General features: G+C 55.3%; 2 protein-coding genes across 8 annotated transcripts in view; one reads left to right on the top strand and one right to left on the bottom strand.

Annotated features, from left to right (window-relative positions):
• Anks1a (ankyrin repeat and sterile alpha motif domain containing 1A) overlaps positions 1–22511 on the bottom strand; it is a 154143-nt gene that overhangs the window by 15152 nt on the left and 116480 nt on the right. For all 6 annotated transcript variants that reach the window (XM_012947449.2, XM_012947451.2, XM_045155697.1 and 3 more), the window contains 2 exons: positions 10777–10843; positions 5991–6097 (listed from right to left, as the gene is read on the bottom strand). In XM_012947449.2, coding sequence (XP_012802903.2) covers positions 5991–6097; positions 10777–10843 — 174 coding nt within the window. The remainder of the gene's footprint in view (positions 1–5990; positions 6098–10776; positions 10844–22511) is intronic.
• On the top strand, positions 13657–16069 carry LOC123462708. 2 transcript variants are annotated; one of them, XM_045155702.1, is made up of 4 exons: positions 13657–13887; positions 14062–14199; positions 15392–15620; positions 15740–16069. In XM_045155702.1, the coding sequence occupies exons 2-4, from the start codon at positions 14144–14146 to the stop codon at positions 16055–16057; spliced, it is 603 nt and encodes a 200-aa protein (XP_045011637.1). In that variant the 5' UTR covers positions 13657–13887; positions 14062–14143; the 3' UTR covers positions 16058–16069. The 2 variants fall into 2 exon arrangements, with proteins under 2 accessions (XP_045011637.1, XP_045011636.1); XM_045155701.1 differs by having other exon boundaries at positions 13709–13807.

The following is a 22511-nucleotide window of genomic DNA, read 5'->3' as shown; positions in this document are numbered from 1 at the left end:
TCCATCCTCTGCTCATGCCATCGTTTTCCCCTGCCATCATAGAGCCTCCCCTTGAGCCTATAAGCCAAAATAACCTTTTTTTCCCCCTACAAGCTACTTTTGGTTGGGTGATTTCTACCAGCAACACAAGCCTGACTTCAACACCATGTAAGGCAGTGCACAAAGTGACTCATGGATCTGGAGTTTATTTATAGTGGCTGGAGGCCCTGGCACGCCCATTCTCTGTCTCTCTTCTCTCTCTCTCTGCTTGCAAATATATATGCATGTATGTATGTATATGTGATGGGCAGGGTGTGGTCACTTGTCCACCCTCCAGTGTGGCCAGCCTAGTTAGTAGACATGGATATAGGCACTCAAGAAAGCTTTCTAAATTTCCTTCTGTAGCCAGGTGTAGTGGTGCACGCCTTTAATCCCAGCACCCTGGAGGCAGAGGTAGAAGGATCCATGCGAGTTTAAGGCCAGCGTGAGAATACAGACTGAGTTCCAGGTCAGCTTAAGCTAGAGTGAACACTTACCTCGAAAAAAAAAAAAAAATTTCTGTGAAGGGCACTGAACAAGGCCAGAGCAGAACCTGGGAACGGTCATGGCTCCCAGACAATGCCAGTTGCTGTCCTCCCAAATGACCACTAAGCCAGGCAGGGCAGAAGTGTGCGTGTGCTAGGCAAGGGCCCAGGTGGGCCTGTTCTGTGTCTCCAGGAACGAGGGCATTACTTTTGGGTCCCTTGAGGAGTGTAGCTCTCAGGTGGCAAGACTGAAGAGTCTACGGCGGGTCCGTGCCTGTCTAGGCCTTAATCCACAATTAGCTTGGGCCCGACTTTAGCTGCACACAGCACAGTCTGGCCCAGCAGGTGGCTTGTGCAGAACTACGTGGCATCTCTGCTTAGGGTGGCGGTGGCCCATGGAACCCTAGGCCAGAAGGGAAAGGGAAGAACACAGGAGGGCGCTTTGCAGGGCAGGAAACCCAGGGCACCAGCCCATGGCTCACGCGAAGTGGCTTAGGGGACCAAAGAGGAGCAAACCCAGGTGGCAGGGAAGGAAAGACTTCTTACAGTTTGGGGACCTGGTTGCAAAGTCTCAGGGGAACTTAAAAAAAAAAAAAAAAAAACTGACTCCTGGGCCAGCTTCACCAAGAACCCATCAGGGCTCACTTTGAGCTGGCAGCTAGAAGCATCATGCTGGGGACCCCTGGAAACAGGGGCACTGCAGGAGCCTCCATGCCATGTGCAGAAGCCCCTGGACAAAGCAACCGAGGGGGGACCGGAGATCCCCAGACTGCAGACTAAGCAGCTTTTTATCTCCCTGGTTTGAGGCAGGGTCTGGCTCTGTAGCTCTGGCTGACCTGGGACTCATTAGGTAGACCAGCTGTACTTGAACTGTCTCCCAAGTGCTGGGCCTACAATGCAAGCCATGTTTTTGATGCATTCTGAGCCTGCCTGCTGCAGGCCCCTTCCCACTTTTCAGTATTGGCCCCCAGAGCTGAGTGTCCCTCACCCCACCTTCAACGACACCATGCAACCTGGCCTCGAGCTTTCTGCCACAGGACAAAGGACCCCTTCACATAGCAGGGCTCAGAGACCCCGGGGTTCCTCCTTGTGTGGAGCCCAGGGCCTCAGGGCCACGCCCAGCCTGCCCTCCTGCACACCAGGATCTGCCTTCACTACACTCCTGCCAGCCTGTGGTCTCCCTAGTGGCAGGCCTGGCCCATCCCCTGCCTCTCCTCTCCAGACTCGTCCAGGCCCCAGGCCCACAGGCGCACAGGCTGGGCTACCTTCCCCAGTGCTCTGGGGCCCTGCCGCGTGGGCAGCAGTGCTGAGCCGGCGTGGCTCTGTGGCTCCCCTCTCTGCACGGCGGCGACACTCTCAGCCTCTACCTTGACCTTCACACCTGGTTGCTTCATCGCATCCCCAGCTGGACCACAACATCCACTAGACAACGACAACATCTGCTGTTCTGACTTCACATCATTCATTGTAGGAGAGGAAGAAAATCCATTATCCCACCCCTCACCCCCCGAAAAAGAAAAAATAGAGCTATGGGGCTGGAGAAATGGCTTAGCCATGGAAGAAAATCTATTATACCCTGCCCCCCAAAAGATGAAATAAAGCTAAGGGGCTTAGCGGTTCAGGCACGTGCCTGCCAAGCCAAAGGACTAAGGTTTGATTCCCCAGGACCCACGTAGGCCAGATGCACCAGGTGGTACATGTGTCAGGCGTCTTTAGTGGCTGAGGGTCTCCCTCCCTCCCTCCCTCCCTCTCTCTCTCCATATATTTCTCTCTCAAATAAATGCAAAAATTCACACACAAAGGAGAAGGAAGCTACTTCTGAGGTAACGGCAGACACCCTGGCCTCTCCACTTCAGCGCCTTCGCCCAGAGGCTTCTCAGAGACGTCAAGGTCACACTGCATGGACCTCTCTGCTCGGCAACACAGCAAGAGCGTCTTCCCGCGTCCGGCATCCTTGCGAGCTACGTCGTGTTAGAAGCGGGTGCGTGCGTAGCGTGTGCAGGTGCAAGCGCTCCACGTCAGGTGTCCACCTCTGTCACCTTGAGACAGTCTCTCACCTAACCTGGAGCTCACCCCACTTTTCAGTTAAACTGGCTGAGCAGCGAGCCTCGGCAATCCTCTCGTCTCCACTTCCCTTGGTACTGGGGTTGCAGTATGTGGCATCACGGCCGGCTTTTAAATGTGCATGCTGGAGATCAAACTCGGGTCCCCAGCTTGCACAGCAAGCATTCTTTCTTTCCCACGGAACCATCTCCCAGCCCTGGACATGTGTCTTTTAACATCTGCCACGATCCCCTGGCCTGAGGCCACTGTGACTTAGCCACCGACACTTCTGCGTGGGTCAGAAGGGCACCAGCACACCGGACACCACGCTACCAGCGACCTCCTGTGCTGAGCGCATTTTTCTCCCGTTTTCCACTTATTTGCTCTCCCCTGTTGTGGCGTCTGTGCTCACGTGTGCAGACATGTGCACGTGGGAGAGCACACAGAAGCTGCCTGTCTCTTTCTGACACCGGGGTTCTCGCTGGCTTGCAGCTCACTACTTAGGGCGCACCAGCTGGCCATTCAGCTCTGAGGCTCCTCCGGACACTGCCTCTCCAGTGCTCGGGTGACAGGTACGACTGCTACTCCCGGCTTCTACATTAGATACAAGGCCTAGAACCCAGGGCCCCTGCTTGCAAGGCAAGCAACTTTACCGAATGAGCCGTCCCCCAGCCCCATTTCCTCCCTTTTCTGAGAAAACCCATTTCCTGTGGACACGGTCTTCAGTGACAGTGAGCTGGTGGTTAGATGTTAGCCAGTTTGGTGACTAGCTAGCAGTCAGGCAGCCACGCTAGAGGGAGCCTGTGGTATCCCCCAGAGCCCTGGCCCAACCCCCACCCCCAAATCAAAGACCTTTCCTGTCTGTGAGCAACAGTGTCCTGAAGTTTAAGCGCAGTCATAACGTCACTGTGAGGACGGTCGGGAGGGGTTAAGCCCAGACGAGACAGGGCCCAGGACCACGACGGAGTCTTCCACTTTCAGGCGGGCTTCAGTGTGTTCTGTGTGGCCCCACAGGGTGGTCTCGAGACCAGCCAGCAGGAGGCCCAAGGAAGCAAGTTCCGAGTCAACGCAAACACGAGCACTCAGTCCCGCGATGGGCGGCGGGTGCTGCTCTGCCATGCACGGAGTCCTCCGGTGCTGGAAAACAGGACGGGCTAGCTGCGAGGGACTCTGGCACGTGACAGAAAGTCCCTTCGCCCTGATGGGGACTGCGTGACACATGTGCCCCGTCGCAGGGCTCCACAGCAGTGCCTTGCCTGTGAACGCCTCACGTCCAGATGTGCCCAGCACATGTAGAACTGGACTTCCTGGAGCTACTTTGCATCTGGTAGAAAAATTTCCAGGGAATTCCAGAACCAAAGAAGCACTTGTAGCCGACTGCAAGTCAAGCGGCGTGGAGCAGACCATCGCCGCTGCCGCTGCCATATTCAAGGTGGGAATGTTTCAACAGCGAAGTCGTTCCTGTCTCTGTGCCTCCCGTCCTTTCCCTCTGGAAAACTTAATCAGCCCCGGGGTTCATCTGGCAGTTCACGTGCAGCTACCAGAATGCTCTGCATGGCGCCTCGAGCCACTCCAGGTATGGGAAGCAACGTGCCGCACCCTTCTCTGCGTGGGCAGACTTCTCTGCTGCTGCCTCCAGAAGGAGAGGCCCTGGGACGGCTGAGCCAGCGGCCTGTGCAGGACGTGTCTTCTTACAGGAAAAGTGAATCCCAGCAGAGGCTCTGCCCTTGCGTGGACATACGGCCTAGGCCACACTTGCCCAAATGTCAGACAGCTGTTCTCTGGTCTGGAGCACAGGCGGGGGAAGGGAGGTAGCTCCTGGGGCTGCCCAAGAGTTGGGGTACCCTTTCCAGAACCATCAGAAGCACACTGAGAACTTAGAAGCTCGGCCCCCAAGGCGGAGTGGGTGGTCTGTGATCCGAGACCACCCTCCCTCTCTGGCCTGCCTGCCAGCCTGCGCTAGGAGGATGCTCAGAGGGAAGACAGAATCCCAACACGCAGAGGCCGAGGCAGGAGGACTGCTGTGAGTTCCAGGCCAGCCTAGGGCTACAGAGAGTTCTAGTTCCTGGGCTAGAGTAAGACCCTACCTGGGGGGGGGGGGGATGGAGGAGGAGGAGGAAGAATGCAGAAAGCTCAGGACCGGGGTAGCCATTTCTGACACTGGCCGAGCCTGCCTCCTTCCCAGCTTGCGGTCCTCCCCTGAAGAACGTGCCGAGTCAAGAGTAGTCACAAGATCCGTAAATATACTCAGCTTAACTTTTAGAAAGAAAGAAAAGTGAGGGGAGGGCTCCCCGTTGGGACCCTTCTGGAAGCTGCATGCAGGCTTTCACTGGGAGCGGGCTCCGGCAGGGGACCTGTGCTTGCTTTCACCATGGTCCCTCATCTGAGGAAAGGCCAAGTGGGCCCAGGTGAGAGAGCTCCGATGTGGAGGAACAGCCTGTGCCCCCAGGGCCCAGGCCTTCCAGGAAACAAGAGGGGCAAGGATGGGGAGAGTGCTGGCTCACTGAGGTGACTCAGGCCTACACGCCCCCACCCCCAGATGAGGAAGAGGCCAGGTGACACAGTGGTCAGAAAGTGACTTCCGGCTGCACAATTTTTGGGTCTGTTTCCATGCGGCCAGTTACTGGCAGCGTGACTTGGCAAACCTCTCTAAACTTTGCTTCCTGGGTGTGGAAGACAGAGCGACGATGCGAGCGCCCACCTCGGGGAAGCCACTGAGCCGATGCACGCAGACCCCCCACAGTGGCATCCAGCCGAAGCCCTTACTGAAGCACTGTCTTGGCCAAGCACGAAGACGCCTTGGGCAGGGCTTCTAAGAGCGGGATGGGGACCCTGCTCTGAGCCACCTTCTAGGCCGCCTCCTAAGCCCGGGGTCCTGGCTGGGCTCAGGCTCGCCGTACGTGGTTAAGAGCGCAGGACAAACCAGTACTCAGCCTGGCTCTGAGGCCAGGCACACGAGGCCCTGCAGCCACGGCCGCCAGCTGAGGGCTGGGCTGGGCCGGACTGGGAGGGACTTCTGCCTAGGCGACAACAGCAAAGTTCTGGAATTCCAGGACACTCCTGTCCTGGTCTCCAGCTGAAAAGGCACATGTAGTCACCACAGGGCACGGCTGTCCTGTCCTCATGACTGGCTCCAACAAGTGGGCCCGGATGCCTCACCACAGAGCATGCAGTCTGCTGTCTGGGGTGGAGGCGGGGGCGGGGGGCACCGGTCTGAGTCAGGGACTCCAACAGCCTCCACACAGAACAGTGGCATCGGGGCAGGGGACCGCAGTGTCTGGAGAGGAGGCACCGGGCACTAGGCTGACTTCGCGGCGCCCACGACCCCTCCGCTTAACTTCTCCCTGCCACATGGGAGTAGGAACTATTTCAAACTCCAGGGAGGGCAGGAGGCCCATTTCTGCCCAGCAGCACTGGCCAATGAAGCCGTCTACAGGCACTTACCAGGAAGCGGACATCGTCAAAGCCATTCAGCAGCAACCTGCTCTCATACTGCTGCAGCCCGACCGACTCCAGCCACTCCCCGACGCTCTGCTCCAGCGTCCGCGAACCTGACGAGAGAGGAATCGGCAGACGCTTGAAAAGGGAAAACCCGTTAAGGCGGTAGCAGCGGCACTCAGAGGAGGACAGGTGGCACTGCCACATCGTAGTCATTACCAGAAAGCAGCTAACTACGGACACAGAGCAGAGGGAGCAGACCACAGCTCCTCTTCTCTGCACAGACCACGGGCAGGGCTGCCTGGCGCAGCTCACGAGGACCCAACCCTGCGCGGCTCCTGCCCGCTCGCACCCCCGTGGGCTGGGCTGTCCCAGGCCTCGGCGCCCGTGCACGACCTGGCCCCCAGATCAAGGACGGCCAGCCCCCCAAGGTCTCCGGCTCAACTCCACATCAGTGTCCACGTCGAGGCGTGGTAGAAAGTCTGTCCCCACAGGCACCAGAGGGGGCTGGAGGAGCTCCTAAGTGCCCACCAGCTTGGCCGCTCCTCTCATCCATACAACTTCTGCAGCCTCAGTGGGGCTGTGGTGAGGGGCAAGTTCGGAGACCTTGGCAGCAGGAACCAGTCAGGTGTGAGCGAGCGAGCGAGCGTCTTCATGCAGCCGAGGGACACAGGCACACAGCGAGGGCTCCGGGACGGAAGCGCAGGGGCCAGTCATGCAAGGCAAGCAGCGCAGGATGCACGCGGCGGGCGGGGAGAGGGACTTTTACTTGTTTTCCCCCAGCAGTCCTGGAATAAGCACACCATGGCCTCGGCCCTCGGGCTGCGACGGCCAGGGGCTGAATGCACACACAGGCCAGGCTGTGGGCCTCAGGCTCAGGGGAGGCTCCACTGGGTCAGCAGCCAGAGAGGTAGGGCCTGTCCACAGCTGGCCTGTGGCGTCCGGCAATTGGGGAGCCTCTGGGACCAGGGTGCTGTCTGAGGAGCTGGCTCATGGGCTGGGTGCTCATTCTCTTCTTCAGTGGCTGCTGCTGAGGGCCACCTGCCTGCTCAGGTGGAAGGCAGGCACGCAGATCTTGGCTAAAGATGATAAAACCCAACTAGATGGAAAGGAGAAAAGAGGAAGCGGCGGTGCGTCATGGAGCCCCGGCAGCTGGTCTATTCACGCTCCTCGCTGGCTGGGTGACACGCACACACAGAGCTGTCTGTTCAGGGTCTCTGCTCTTGGGGTCTCCTGTAGCGATGAGCCGGGAAGAGGGGCGTTTATTCACTATGCCTTGCGGTTAGGGCAGGACTGCCAGCGTGGGAAAGGTACAAGTGCAGCCTTCCTGGCAGCCCTTGGATGTCCTGAGCGAGATGCCGTCACCCCACTGCTTCTCTGGTTCTCGTGGAATGAACAGGTAAGAGGAGGAAGAGGAGCAGGGGAGGAAACAAGGTGCAAGAAAGGAAAAAGAAGCAACTACAAAGACATCACCTCCAAGGAACTCTTGACTCGGTGAAAGTCATCCTGTCGCTCCCTAGCATCTTTGCCCTTCAGGGCAGAATGATGCCAAGTGGCTTATCTCAAAGACCTTGGTGACCAACTGTGGCAGCCTTCCCCCTTTCCTCTGTCCCGTGTGGAAGAGAAGGTGGACAGGGACCTGAAGGCAGCCTCTGGACGCCAGCCGAAGCAGTACTCCAAGACCAGAACGGGGGACTGCTGGCACTCCCTTGCCCTTGAACGAGGAAGTCGGCGCCAGGCAGCTAGGCAGCAGGCTCTTGAATGCCCATGAAGTCCTGTGGCCCTGGCTGCTGATTCATTCCTGCTCGTAATTCCCTGGCTGGGCAGCGGTGGTCCTGCCCGCCGCCGCCGCGGGAGGATGTGAGCGCTCGCGGGGCTGCAGCAGGACGCTTTGTCTAAGGCTCCCGTGCTCCACACTGCGCGGTCCTCGCTCGCTCGCTCGCTCTCGTGTCTGGCCCTCCCCTTCCTCCCCTCCGCCCTCCCCCCTTCCAGGCTCAGGAGGATGTGTCAGGGATCGGACACTGGCGGCAGGCAGAGCCGCTGCTGCGGGAGAGCCAGCCCCAGTGCTAGAGCTGGTGAGGAGACAGGCTCCAGAGGGCGTACAAAGCTGGCAATACAAATGCAAATAAATCAGACCCAAGCCTCACTCCAGCTGGTGGGGGGGCGCGGGGGGGGGAGGGCTGAAAACCTTACCGGCACTTTCTAGGACAGCCAAGAGGGGACAGAGGGACGGCATGGCCACGGGTAAGTGGCCCTCACTTGCCACTTCAGGAGGGAAAGTGGGCGGCACCTGGACCCTCAGGGGCGTCCAGGGAGCAGTGTGGGAACACCGGGGACAGGCATCCAGAGCAGGCCACTAAAAAGGGGGCAGAAACAAGCCGGGCCAAGTACAGCTGAGGAAGGGCAGGAAAAGTCCCATGAACACAGACGAGGGATGCACTTGCATCCCACCATGCTGTAAACAAACACTGGAGAAAAAGGGGCTTTGAGTGCAGTGCAGGGAGACCAGGCCCCCAAGCGCCTGAGCACAGCAGCTGCTCAACAGTGAGGCACCAGCACAGGAGAGACGCAAAGTCCTCTTTTGCTGGCCAAGAGCAGGCCTTTGTTGAAGGAAGCTAGGATGGCATGGGTGGGTGGAAGGCTTGCTCGACTGGGCTCCTGGGAGTTGGTGGAGGCATGAGCCGGTTGTAAGACGTGTTTGTTGGGGATCCAGGCAGCTAGCTCCAAGTGTGGGCAGCCCATGGGCCCCTGGGCACCCAAATATCATTAGGACTCCAGGGCTGGGGTCCTGAGCTTTGACGGAGGAGCCTGTTACTTTAAGAAGTCACACCCTTGGTTTGGGACTCCTGGTGGAGCCCACACCTCCTCAGGCTGCCAATGCTAGAGCCCAGGTCTCTTCTTGATCTTGAACCCGACACAGCCTGGTATCAGTCACTCATAATTCACTCACTTTGCTTCAGCCTAGGCCAGTAGGCAGACCTGGCACCTGGGACTCTGCAGCATGGCAGGACGAACACCCCAGGTGGGTGGGCACCCACCCACCTGTGCCCGTCCTGGGCTTCCTCCTAAGCTAGGGTGTGCAAATGTGCATGTGAACAAGGCTGTCCTGGGTAGAGAAGATCAACTGCCACTCCCATGGGTGGAACAGGTGGCAACAAGAGCTGAGTGCGACTCCCTCAGGAGGACAAGGCTCTTCCAGAGGCACTGCATCTCCAACTGATAGGGTCCCAGAGGCAAGGGTCTGCTGGGACTTGGGGCTCTTGGCATACACTGGTGGACTGGCCTCTTGTTCTTGGACATGAGTGCAGGAAAGCAGAAGCTGGTCTCAAATGACACACTGTGCTTGTTCCCAGCCTTTGTTCGCAGAGCAAAGCTTTGAAAATGGCATCAGTGTTTCTGTTCCCAGCAACACCCGACCCCTGGAGACGCTTGTCCGCTCAGCCGAGGAGTGCATCGCTGGGCGGGGCAGCAGTGGGCTGGAGACTGCTCAGCTAAGGGGTGCATCACTGGGCAGGGCAGCAGTGGCCTGGAGACGCTTGTCCACTCAGCCGAGGAGGTACATCACTGGGTGGGGAAGCAGTGGACTGGAGAACGATTGAGGAGCTCACAGCTGGATTTCCCTCGGTGGAATCTCGCACCACCCAAGGCTGACAGGGATGGACAGATCCAGCCCAGCCCCTCTGCTAGAATCCAGGACAACTAGGTGGCCCCAAGAACCACAGGGGAGCCAAGCAGCTGCTCCATTCTCTGGGCTTCTCAGCTGAAGTAACGCCACACAGGTTGCCTTTCACTCAGGCAGTTGTCTCTACTCATTCGTACCAACGCTCTGAGGTCAAACTACCACCAAATGGCGCAGATGGAGCCTTGGGGTGCAGTGGGATGAAGTGACTTGCCCTGACATGATTATCGAGAAGCAAGATGTGAACCCAGGGCTGTGTGTCTCCAGAGCCCAGGGTCAGCTGAGCCAGGCCCACAACCTTGCCAGCTCCTCCCTTCCTCATGATCTCACGCATCCTCCCCATCACGAGTCCAGGGAGGTGCCATAGGCATGGCTGGAGGCGCTGGGCCAGTGGTGGATGGGACAAGGAGCCACACCCTCAGACAGCCAGGGTCCTAAAGCTGCTGCAGCCCCAGGGCCTGTGCCAGGACTCTGCGGAACGGGAGGAGAGTGAGTGCTGGCTCGGAGGTGCTTTGAGGACATCTCTCACAAAGGGAAATGTGTTATGACGCCTCACAATCCATATTCACATGAAAGAAACCGAGGCGGATGCCAGCCCGAAAGCTTACACGTAGAAAGATGACCAAAGTAGCAGGGTAGAAAAGGTATGCGACTGAGAAAACCGAGGAACAGACAGACACAGGAGGAACGAGCAGAGCCAGCTTTCCAGGGGCTTCTGACGCATGCCAGCCATGGGTCAAGCCTATACTGTGCCCTGCCATCAAGGAGACAAACCAGAGCCTTGCACTCAGGACAGCTGGTGCTAGAGCCACCTCAGGAGCAGGGAGGTGCGCTATAGTAGGGGTCAAGCTGACCACATGCCCACTTACAAAACCCACGAGCAGCATGACAGCTGTTCATTACAATTATTTTTCCTTAATAAACAGCCTCAAATTCAACTTACACACTTCCTCTCCAATATGTAGAAGGCATTCTATAAAAATAACAGCTCCATGGCTGGCCAGAGAATGATGTGGTCTCCAGCTAGTCCCATTTCTCCCCAATGCTTGTCTTGGACCAGAGGGAAAACCTGAGACACCCGGCCTATGGGAAGTGGAGGTCTTGGTACAGTACCTGAGATCTTCTGCTGTTCCTGAGAAAAGTCAATCCCTTCTCCGATTGAGCTCATAATCTTCTCAATCTGAAGAAGAAGAAGAGAGGACTGGGTCAGCGTCGCCAGCTCAAGGTCAGGGCCATAGGGCCGTCCTCCTGGGCTCCCTGAGACATTACTGGATCCACATGCAAGGTTTTGGCACTCCGCTACTTGCTTCTAGAATAGTCTGACTCTGGTCCAGCCCAGGAGGGCGAGGAAAGCTGCTCTGAAGGCAGTGAGAGGAGCAACACGGGCTCGCCACCTCACTCCCAGCCCCAGCAGCCTGTGCCACGGGAGCCACAGCAGGCCGGAAGTATACATTTGCCCGTGCACGCCAGACACCACCACGCCAGCTCTGCTCCACAGGATGCCCCAAATGCCTAGAGTCATGCCTGGCAGGACAAGAGCGATCTACAGGTAATGGATACCATGTGACTGCAGACTCTGAGGTGTGGCAGTGTTTAGAGCAGAGGCAGGCAAGTGAGGTCCCTGCACACGGGAACCTCCTGGGAACCAGGCTCACAGGCCTGGGCGGAAGCCCTTTTTCTGCCTGGACAGAGCTTTGCAGACATCACCCTTCCGCTGGACCATGGCGGACAGCTAGCTATAAAGCACCCAGATGTCCCCAGCATGGCCCCTGGCATGCATGAATCACCTGTCCCAACCATCTGGCTTTGGTCACTCTGGCCATATCCAAGCCCCTTAGCTCAGGGTATGTGGCCAGGGCAGGTCCAGGCAGCTAGAAGCGGCCTTCCCCTCCCCCTCCTGGTGGGTGGCAGCAAGAATTCACTGCTTTTTCCAAGGCGGCGACCAGAGGACCTTGTGTACTAGCACTTGGATGCTTCTCCTTTAAGGGCCACCAAGGAGCCAGACCTGAGAGTGAGAAAAACAACTCTCTAGTGGGCCTCCAACTGGCAGACAGGGTGGCACGGCTAACGCCCAGCAGAAGAGTACAGAGCCAGCACCAGCTCCAGCCACAGCACGACCCCCATTCGTGCACTCGGCCGCAGCAGAGACCTCGGGAGCAGACTGGGCGGGGGGGGTCTACTTCCACATGACCCACAGCGGGTCCACACTGCCTCGGCCACTCCCTGCGTTCTGCCTTTTCCTTCCTGGGTGCTGTAACACAAGGGAATCACCCAGGCAACCCCTGGGTGACACCTTCACCCTCCACAGCCTGGGATTTCATGGATAAACACAGGGATAGACACACCTCCTAGGCAAGGTCGTGTGTATTCAAGACACCACATGTCCAGAGAGCACCCTGTGGGAGATATGGCTTGCAGCAGATGCACAACAAAATTCCAGCTTGTTTCTCACTCTCCTCTTTTGTTTTTTATTTTTATTTTTTGGTTTTTTGAGGCAGGGTCTCACTCTGATCCAGGCTGACCTGGAATTCACTATGTAATCTCAGGGTGCCCTCGAACTCATGGTGATCCTCCTGCTTCTGCTTCCATGCCTGGCTTTTTTGTTTGGGAGTGACAGACAGAGAGAGAAAGAAGCAGCTAGAGAACGGGCATGCCAGAGCCTCCAGCCACCCCAGATGCATGCGCCACCTTGTGCATCTCGCTTCCGTGGGTCCTGGGGAATCAAGCCTCGAACCAAAGTCCTTAGGCTTCACAGGCAAGCGCTTAACCACTGAACCACCTCTCCAGCTCCCCTTACTTTCCTCTTTGGCCTCAGTGCCCCAGCCTAAGAAAATACAGTTAAATTTTTTTTTTTTTCTTCTTTCAAGGTAAGGTCTCTGTAGCCAGGCTGACCTGGAATTCACTGTGTAGTCTCAGCGTGGTCTCAAACACATAGCGATCCTCCAGCCTCTGCCTTCCTAGTGCTGGGATTAAAGGTAGTGCCATCACACCTGGATAATATTTTTACCTATATTCCTTTTTTAAAAAAATTTGCTTATTTGTGAGGGAAGTGGTGGGGAGAGGCATGGGCGTACCAGAACGAACTCCAGATGTATGTGCCATCTTGTGCATCTGGCTTTATGTGGATCCTGGGGAAGTGAACCTGATGCGCTGTCAGGTTTTGCAAGTGAGCGCCTTTAACCACAGAGACATCTCTCTAGCCCCTCGTTAGTATTCACTATGGTTATTATGCAAAAGGCACCAACAGTCAGAGAGCAGTCTCCCTCCTGCCCAGCCTCTCGATGCCTGGTTCTTCCAGTGCCGTGTGCTTCTCTAGACAGCGTCTTCTCAGACGTGGCAAACACAGGAGCCTGACCAGCACCTCCGTGCACACAGGCACTCACGACTGCTGCTCTGCGTCTTGCTCTTCCCGCGGAACAGTGTGTCCAGAAAGCTCCCGACAGTCCACAAAGACTTTTTCTTGGAGTGGATGAGCTACAGCCAGTGCATGGCTCCATGATCATTTACTAAGCCCATTCCTGGTGGATCGGGGGAACTTCCCAATCTTCTGCCATTAACAGCCTTGCCATGAGTTCTGCCGCACACTGCAAATGTGCAAGCAGATGTGTGGGCCATGCCTGTGTGCCTCCTGAGGGTCCCCAGGACCATACTCCGAGAACCAGCAGCAGGTCCCAGAATCACTTCTTCCATCCCATGGCCAGTTTTTAAAAGGCCTTCTAGAAATAGGTGCCTATCAGCTCATCTTGTCCGCTCACCCCATTTGTGGTATTTGTCTTTACCGATTTAACTCCTTCCCGTAATTTCTGTACAGGGATGTCTCGTTTCTTCCCAGTGCCCTTCCTCTTCCTGGGGAAAGGCTTGGGGTTACTCCCAGACAGCTGTTCTGCACTAGGCCGTGCTGCAACTTAGGCAGGAGTCTAAACTGGCTTCTAGGACCCCTCGGGGCCAGTTCTCCAAGCCTGGGCTGCTTGATCTAAATCCAAAAGCCTCACAGCTGGTCAGAGAATGTGCTCCAGTGAGACTTCCGCATTCTGAGCCTTTTCAGGAAAGCAGCAAGGAGTCTCCCTGCGCCTCCAAAGCCAAGGGCACGGATGGCAGGAGCGCCACTACAGGCACTGCACCCGCCATCAACCCCAGGCATACGGTAAAGAGGGCTACGGGAGAAAAGGGATGAAGGAGAGGTCCCAGCAATGCCAAGGGTGGAAAGAGCTGAAATGAGCGGTGGTGAGTTACCATCACAGCCAGTGGCAACGCCCAGCCCCTCCCACCCCCACGCCTGTCCATCATCTTCCCTTGACAATTCCAGAGATTTTTTCCAGAGGGCCATCTGACCTCAGAATGAGTGCTGGTAAACAACATGCTGCCTCTCTGCCCTTCTCCCTCCTGTGCTGTCCTCAGAACTTCCGCTAAGTCCGTACACAGGCCACCAAGAAACCCAGCTTTCCACCACCTACCCCCTCGTGGCTACGAGAGGCTCCAAATGACAGACCACCTGGGCGTGCTCTTGGATACTGTCAGGAGGCTCTCCCAAGCTCGGTGTGTATTTCCCTGCTCTGTGACTAGACACGGCAGAGAAACTGAGGGCACTTAGCAATTAGTCTGCTGGCAGTGTGCAGTACAGGACGCCTGCCTCAGCCAGCTGGGACCTGCCATGGTGGCAGCTCACGATCCTGGGCTGGAGATGTGGGGGCCGGGGGGGGGGGGGGGAGGCTGACATTGTTCTTTCCCTGCCCCCACCCATGGCCCAGAGCAGCCTAGAGACCCGCCAGCTCTAGTTGACCAACAACAGACACCACTCCCAGCTGCACCCTGCCGGGCCTAACTGCTCCTGGTAAGGGAGAAGTAACCCGATGAGGCTGCCTTTCTGGGAAGAGGCAGGAGTGTAATGAGAGGGGACATGGTTTCCACTTCTTTATGCTGCTTGAACAAGTGACTTTTTGTGGGGTTGGGGGAGAGAAATGGCCAATACTGCATTTCTTATGAGTTATGACAGAAAATGTGTATTTGTGTTGGTGGAGCTAGGGCCCTGACATCGATCATAAGGACTCGTGTTTTAAAAGCGTTTAGGGGCTGGAAAGATGGCTTAGGGGTTAAGGTGCTTGCCTGCGAAGCCTAAGGACCCAGGTTTGAGTCCCCAGGACCCATGTAAGCCACATGTACAGGATGGTGCATGCATCTGGAGTTTGTTTACAGTGACTAGAGGCCCTGACATGCCCTTTCTCTCTCTCTAGCTCATTCTCTCTCTCAAATAAATGAATATTAATAAGTATTTAAAAAATAAAAAATAAGTGTTTAGAAAAGTTCTAATCTCAGCAAGTATTCGGGGTGCTTCTGCTTAAGCTCCGCCAGCAGGGCTGCTGAAAACTCTCTCCACATGGCTGGGAACAAATGCAAGGCCCACGCTGGCCACACTGTTGCTCGGACCCACGACACCCGCTAGCCAAGCCCCAGGACCCCCCTGCCGGAGGCTGGCCGCGAGGTGCCCCCTCCACTCTCTCCCCACCGCAACACGCACACCGTCACCTGGTCGCTGGGCCACTCCAATGACGCTCGGCTTTTCAAATGAACATGGGAACAGTGAGGATGCCCGTGGGGGGGGGTGGGGGGTGGCAGTAAGAACTTGTCCAAATTCTGAAGAGTTTTCTGTGTGTCAGGACATAATGTGTGAGGTGTAGAGGGTCCCAGGGGAGCCCGGAGAACACAAGCTTTGGTGCACCTTGCCTTGCAGACCCACGGGAAACTTCCCTTCTGGAAGAAACAAGCCAGAGGGATGCTGTGTCCAGGGGCTCGGGGTCCACGGACAGGAAGGAGGGAATGGAACCCTCCTCCTCCTCTTAGTGCCAATACTGAATACTGATAGTTCTCACTTCAGTAGCTCCCAACTCTCCGGTGCGGGGAGCTGTCTGCACCCCAGGACTCTAGGGTGCCACTTGGAAGGCTCGCTCCAGTCTCTCCAGGTTGGTCCCACCTCTCTCCCTTCACCACCTGCTCATTACTGCTGGCTCCATGGGGCGTCCCAGGACACTAAGGAGGGCAAGGCCCCACTTCAGTGTTTCAGCCCACCCTGTCCTTACAGAGCTGGCTTCCTGAAGGCGCTCACAGACCCACGGTGACAGCCACTTTCTGTTACATCTTTTCCCCTGGCTGGCACTCCTGTGACCACAGAGAAGGGAAGGGCAGCCGACAAGGCCCTTTGGGACCAGTCTGGATTCTCACTTCCAACATGCCGACTCCTAGCCGCTCTGCAGTGTGTGGAGCCTCAGCTCACTGCCCAGCAGGTACAGCACCCCACTTCCAGGGAGGGCCTGATGCTGCACCCCACAGCCGACTCCTAAGTGCTGCTGAAGTTCACCTGCTCTGGGCCTTGGCCTTCCTGCTGCGGACAGAGCGCTGAGTGAAAACCCTCCTGCCCCCCCACAAAGTGGTCTGGCTTGGCCAGTGTGACTGGGGAGCACCAGGGAAGTTGAGTGTCAGCCTCCTCAGCCTCCCACAGGCATGCTCCACATGGTCACATGACTGCTGATGTCAGGGGACCAAAAAATGCTGACCGCTGCACTCCAGCTCAGCAGCCACGTAAGAATCCACCACCGTCTCTGCCAGCGCCACGGCCCCTGGCAGCAGACACGCTCGCAGCTGGATGGGCTTCCAGTCCGCATCTGAAGAAAGGCCACTGACCAGGGCCTGGTTCTTTTTCCCTTCTCCAGACTGACTTGCACAAGGCTTCAGGAAAGAAAGACAGACGGAAATAAATTATTTGTCCTGATCGTCTAACCCTGTCAACTGCTTATGGAAGAGCAGGCAGAACAGGACGGGGGAGGGGAGATGCTCGGCAGGGAATGATCCACCAGTGGGCTCAGGGCTGTCCTTCCCAGGCGAGCCAGACCGCAGCTTCCCCGCCAACCAGGATCAACTCCTTCGAGTGCAGAGCTGCAGAACAGGCTGCCAGTCCCAGCTTCATTTGTCTCATCCCAGGAGGGCAGGAATATTGATATCATATTTACTGTGGTATTCCCCCAGGAGGGCAGGAAGATTGATACCATATTTACTGTGGTATCCTCCATGCCAATCCCCTCTTCTTAGTTACCTGCCTTCTTAAGCTCCCATTTCCACCTAGGCTGAGAGATAACACACAGTCAGAGAGGTGGCTCCATGGTTAAGGTGCTTGCTTGCCTGCAGAGCCTAACAACCTAAGTATGATTCCCCAGTACCCATATATTGTAAAGCCAGGTACACAAATTAGCACATGCATCTGGAGTTCATTTATAGGAGCTGAGAGCCCTGGCATGCCCATTCTCTCTGTTGTTCTCTGCTTGCATCTAAATAATAATAAAAATACACACACACACACACACACACACACACACACACACGTGCACTTTCTGTCCTCCCTGAGAAAAAGTGTACCTTCTGGGATGGCTACAAGCTAGCACAGTGGAGAGAAATGCTAAGGGCACCCAGGTTCCTGAACTCGGGCTCTTCAGCTCTTCTGCCCAAACTCTGGCATTGCAGTTACCGGCTCCTACACCCCACAGCCACTAGCTGACCCCTTCCACACCCAAGGTCGGGACTATAATGGCCACTCTTCACTGTCAACAAGACTGACTTGGAATCAGCTATGAGAGGCACTTCTGGGTGTGTCCATGAGGACATTTTTCAGAGAGGCTAACCTCAGGAGGGAAGACACACTCTGAACACAGGAAGCCTATCCCATGGGCTGGAGGCCTAGACTGAATCAAAAGGAGCCAGCAAGCAGAGCTCCAGGTTCATCTCTCTGCTTCCTGACTGTGGATACAATGTGGCCAACAGCCTTGCATTTCTGCTGCCAGGACCTCCCCAGCATGATGGGCTGTGCCTTCACATTGTGAGCAAAGAGACGCTCTTTCTCTCTCTCTCTCTCTCTCTCTCTCTCTCTCTCTCTCTTTTTTTTTTTTTTTTTTGGTTATTCAAGGTAGGGTCAAAAGCTGACCTGGGATTCACTATGTAGTCTCAGGGTGGCCTCAAACTCACACAATCCTCCTACTTCTGCCTCCCAAGTGCTGGGATTAAAGGAGTGTACCACCACACCTGGCTCCAAAGAAACTCTCTTAAAAAATATTTATTTGAGGGCGACAGAGAGAATGGGCACATCAGGGCCTTTAGCCACTGCAAATGAATGCCAGATGCATGCACCACCATGTGCATCTGACTTTATGTGGGTCCTGGGGAATCGAACCAGGGTTCTTAGGCTTTGCAGGCAAGTGCCTTCCTTAAATGCTAAGCCAGCCCTCCAGCCCCAAAGAAACAGGGCTCAAAGCTAAACTTGCAACTTCACAGAAAGGATTTGTGATATGACAGGTATGACAGGCAAGTGACAGAGTGGGACACATGGGAACTAACAGTTGCCCTGTGACCTCAGGTAAGAACAACCTCCTCTAAGAGCAACCTTTGACTCAAGCCCCACAAAACTGCAGAAAGAGAGAAGAGTTGGGAGACCTACATCCCAATTAACTTCATTACTGCTTTCCTCATACCTGTGGGTGATGTGCCAGGTACTGGCTTTACTAAGTGGGACAAGAATCTAAAAGATTAATGAGGATTATCTATTTGGCTTCTGGTCCAGTTTACACAATCTCCTTTCCACCCAAAAGCAGACTTGCTGTTTGAAAGCACAGGTGGGAGGGATGCGGGCAACACAGACGCTGCGACGACTCAACGCTGGCTGACCTGCTCTTGGCGCGTCTCTACCACCTCCAGCTCCAGGCCTTTCCCTGCTCCCGTGCCTCCACGTGCCGCGGGTGGGGGCTGCGCTGTGACCAAGCGTCAACCGTGGAGAAAGCAGCCCACAGATGCCTCCTCCCTCACACCCCCTCGGACCCCACGTCCTCAGCCCACGGACGCCTCCCTCACACCCCCTCGGACCCCACGTCCTCAGCCCACAGACGCCTCCCTCACGCCCCCTTGGGCCCCACGTCCTCAGCCCACAGACGCCTGCCTCACACCCCCTCAGACCCCACGTCCTCAGCCCACGGATGCCTCCCTCACACCCCCTCAGACCCCACGTCCTCAGCCCACAGACGCCTGCCTCACACCCCCTCGGACCCCACGTCCTCAGCACCATGGCCAAGGAAAAGGAGGGGTTCCCATCGGGGATCACCTGTTTGTGATGCCAGGATGGAGCAGAGCAGATATATACAATTGAGATGTTAAAGGGATGGGCAGACAGCTCAGTTGGCAAAGTGCTTGCCTTTCCAAGTCTGAGGACCTCGGTTTAAGTCCTAGCACCCACATAAAAAGGCCAGGTGTGGGCTGGAGAGATGGCTTAGCAGTTAAAGCGTTTGCCTGCAAAGCCAAAGGATCCTGGTTCGACTCTCCATTACCTGTGTAAGCCTGATGCACAAGGGGGCGCATGCATCTGGAGTCTTTTTGCATTGGCTGGAGGCCCTGAGTGCCCATTCTCTCCCTACCCTCAAATATACATAAATATACATAGACACACACACACACATACACACACACACACACACACACACACACTTATTTATTTTAAGAAGGCCAGGTGTGGTGGCACACACTTGTAATCCCAGCACTGGAATAGCAGAGATGGATGGCCCCTGGAGCTACTGGCTGATGACAGACCCTGTCTTCAAGGAGGTGGACAGAGCTGCTGAGAGTGTGCACGCATGCGCACACACCAATACACATACCCACGTACAAAACAAAAAGATGTCACCACTCTGAAATACTTAAAACTAATATACCACCAGCATCCACCGGCTGCCTTGAGGTCTGAGCGAAGTGTCATTCCTAATTACCTCTGAACTTGTGAAACACGAAGTCGGGCAAATGAAATTGACAGAAGCCCCAAGGCACTAAAGTCTTCCCGCTAGAACTACGGGAGCATGCCCTCCACCAATTCCTTTTATATGAAAGCCTAGAGCAGGTAAAATCAATCCTGATCCCGATGGCAAAACGCCCCAAGACTAGGTGCCAGGGCAGGCCTGGGGTGGGGCTGGGTAAGGACTGATAGGAGAAGGGTGCGTCATGGCAGTGTCCTGGGTGTTGATGGAATCTGAAGTTATGTGACTGACGCAGTTGTCAAAACTCCTGAGTGACAGCTTTGACGTACGCCTCATCGTGCTAAGCTCAGACGCGGCTCAGTGGGTAGAGCGCTTGCCTAGCAGGCACCGGGCCCTGGGTTCCATCCTCAGTACCACATGAAGCAGGCGTGATGGTGCGTGCTAAGTGACGCATAAGGCTTTGTGAGAGCTGTAACCCCAGCACTCAAGGGGTGGAGGCAAGACCTTGTCTTAAAGCAAAACAAACAAATAACACAGGGTGCTCAGTGGACTGAGGATGGACAGACGTCTGGGTGGATGGGACACAAAGCAAGCAGACATAGCAGAATGGCAACAACCGAATCTAGGTGCCAGGTCCTGGGCACACAGGCTTTCTCTCTTCAAATCTCTCTTGCTTCTGAAGTTAGAAACTCTCCACAATAGAACATTGGTGAAAAAAATTTCTTTCAGGATCAACTCATATATACATATATATGTGTAATTATAATGTAAAACACTGTAAGATCAACACTACTGTGTTTCATTGGTAAGGACTCTGCACAACGTGCTAACAGGAAGACGTGAGCGCAGCAGGCAGCGGGCGCGATGACCAGGAATGTGGGCAGCTGGCCTCTCCAGCCTCCCTCGCGCAGTGCTCGGCGGACGCTCTCTGGTGGCTACTGCGTTGCGGCGTGGCTTTCTCCATGCGGGGACTAGGCTAGCCCCAGCACTGGCAGCCTGAGAACTCAATTACCAGTGTTCTTAAGGAAAAGTCCAGACTGGGAAGTTGCTTCATATTCCTTAGATTCAAAAAGAATCGATCCTGTGACGGGAAGTTGTTTCAGCGCGGTAGGCGGCACACAGACCACATTTGTATCAATGGCCAGGAATCAATAAAACAAGGGCCTCAGATCCTCTCACAACACTGACGGAGCAGGGACAGGGTGTGGGCGCATTAAGCCTGTTAGAGTAGCCTTGGGTAGTATTTCTGTCAACAATGATGAAACTCAAGCTGGTTGTTCATTTAGAGCAGGGTCCTGTAAGAGTGTCCAGGCTGCTCTGAGCCTCGGAGGACTGGTGGCAGGGTGACCCACTTCCTCCTCACGCAGGCCACTAGGAAGGAGAATGACAACTGTGGAGCCAGCGCTGGCAGCACGTGCCCCTGCCCATCTCATCGGTTAGTTTACGGTGTCCAGCTGACTGCAGCCCAGCCTCTGCTCTGAAAGCCTGACGCAGAATTTCAGGTTATCAGGGGGGGTCATAGGAAAGGCAGCATTTGGATATGTAAAGAATGAGGACTTTAGAAGAAAAATCCTGAGGTCAAATTCTACGTTTGCTTCTTTCAAGAGTAGTGGAATCTTGGATGAGGTATTTGATTTTGCTGGCCTACGGAATATGTCAAAAAAGTGTAAAAAGATTCCTTAGTCATAGGGTTACTGCTATGTGAAAATTTCTTTTCTATTTGGGGTGTATGTGTGTGTGTGGTGCTTGTTCATGTTTTTTTTTCTATATTTTTAAATTAATTATTTTTGGTTTTTTTTTTTTTTGAGGTAGGGTTTTCACTTTATCTAGTCCAGGCTGACCTGGAATTCACTCTGTAGTCATATCAGGGTGGCCTCGAACTCACTGCAATCCTCCTACCTCTGCATCCCTAGTGCTGGGATTAAAGGCGTGCACCACCACACCTAGCTTATTTTTTTATTTTTGAGACAAGGGGTGGGGGAGGGAAGAGAAGGGAGAGGAAGAGAATGGGTGCACCAGGGCCTTTCAGCAGTTGAGAACGAACTCCAGAGGCATGCACCCCTTGTGCGCATGTGCCACATTGCACACTTGCGTCGTTGTGCATCTGGCTACATGGGACCTGGAGATTTGAACATGCGTTCTTAGGCTTCACAGGCAAGCTCCTTAACTGCTAAGCCATCTCTCCAGACCTGTTTATTTTATTTTATTTTATTTATGAGAGAGAGAGAGATTTTAGCCACTGCACATGAGCTCCAGATGTAAGCAGCACCTTGTGCATCTGGCTTTACGTGGGTGTTGGGGGACTGTACTTGAGTCCTTTGGTCAAGCACTTTAACGCTAAGCCTTCTCTCCAGCCCTGCTCATGGTCTTGAGCGTGAGCACACGCGTGAGTGGAGGCTGCAGGCTGACACCAGGGATCTCCCTCAACGTCCACCTTACTTTTTTTTTTTTTTTTTTTTTTTTTTTTTGGTTTTTCGAGGTAGGGTCTCACTCTGGCTCAGGCTGACCTGGAATTAACTACGTAGTCTCAGGGTGGCCTCGAACTCTCAGAGATCCTCCTACCTCTGCCTCCCGAGTGCTGGGATTAAAGGCGTGCGCCACCACGCCCGGCAACCTTACTTTCTGAGATGGGGTCTTCACACTGAACCTAGAGTTCAGTGATCTGGCTGGACTAGCTGGCCGGCAGACTCTCGGGATCCTGTCTCCTCCCCGCATCCTAGCACTGAGACAGCCGGCATTGAACATGGGTGCTGGGGACCCAAAGTCAGGCTCCCATGCTTGCGGGGTAAGCACTTTACCCACGGAGTCCTCTCCCCATCCCTCCCTTTAGCTTGTGTTTTATTTTTTGTTGTTGTTGTTAAGTGCTTACTTACATATGTGCATGGGCATGCCAGAGTCTCCTGTTGCTACAAATGCCTGTCCAGCTTTATGAGGGTGGCTGAGGAACTGAACCCAGGCCAGCAGGCTTTGCAAATATCTTTAACCATGGAGCCATCTCTTTAGCCCCCTGAGACAGGGCCTTACTATGAAGCCCAGGCTGACATCAAACATGTGATCCTTCTGTCTCAGTTT

This window comes from Jaculus jaculus, chromosome 8 (assembly GCF_020740685.1).
Source record: "Jaculus jaculus isolate mJacJac1 chromosome 8, mJacJac1.mat.Y.cur, whole genome shotgun sequence".
Taxonomy (NCBI): domain Eukaryota; kingdom Metazoa; phylum Chordata; class Mammalia; order Rodentia; family Dipodidae; genus Jaculus; species Jaculus jaculus.
The sequence above is the reverse complement of the archived record's forward strand: the minus strand, read 5'-3'. Positions and strand labels throughout refer to the sequence as shown.

Bases quoted from the DNA above. Each gene is read 5' to 3' on its own strand.
- LOC123462708 (XM_045155701.1), top strand. From the start codon at position 13,755: ATGGCAGGAGCGCCACTACAGGCACTGCACCCGCCATCAACCCCAGGC. The intron at 14,200-15,391 runs GTGTGTATTTCC...CTTGCCTTGCAG, and splicing joins AGGAGGCTCTCCCAAGCTCG to ACCCACGGGAAACTTCCCTT. The intron at 15,621-15,739 runs GTTGGTCCCACC...CTGTCCTTACAG, and splicing joins GCTCGCTCCAGTCTCTCCAG to AGCTGGCTTCCTGAAGGCGC.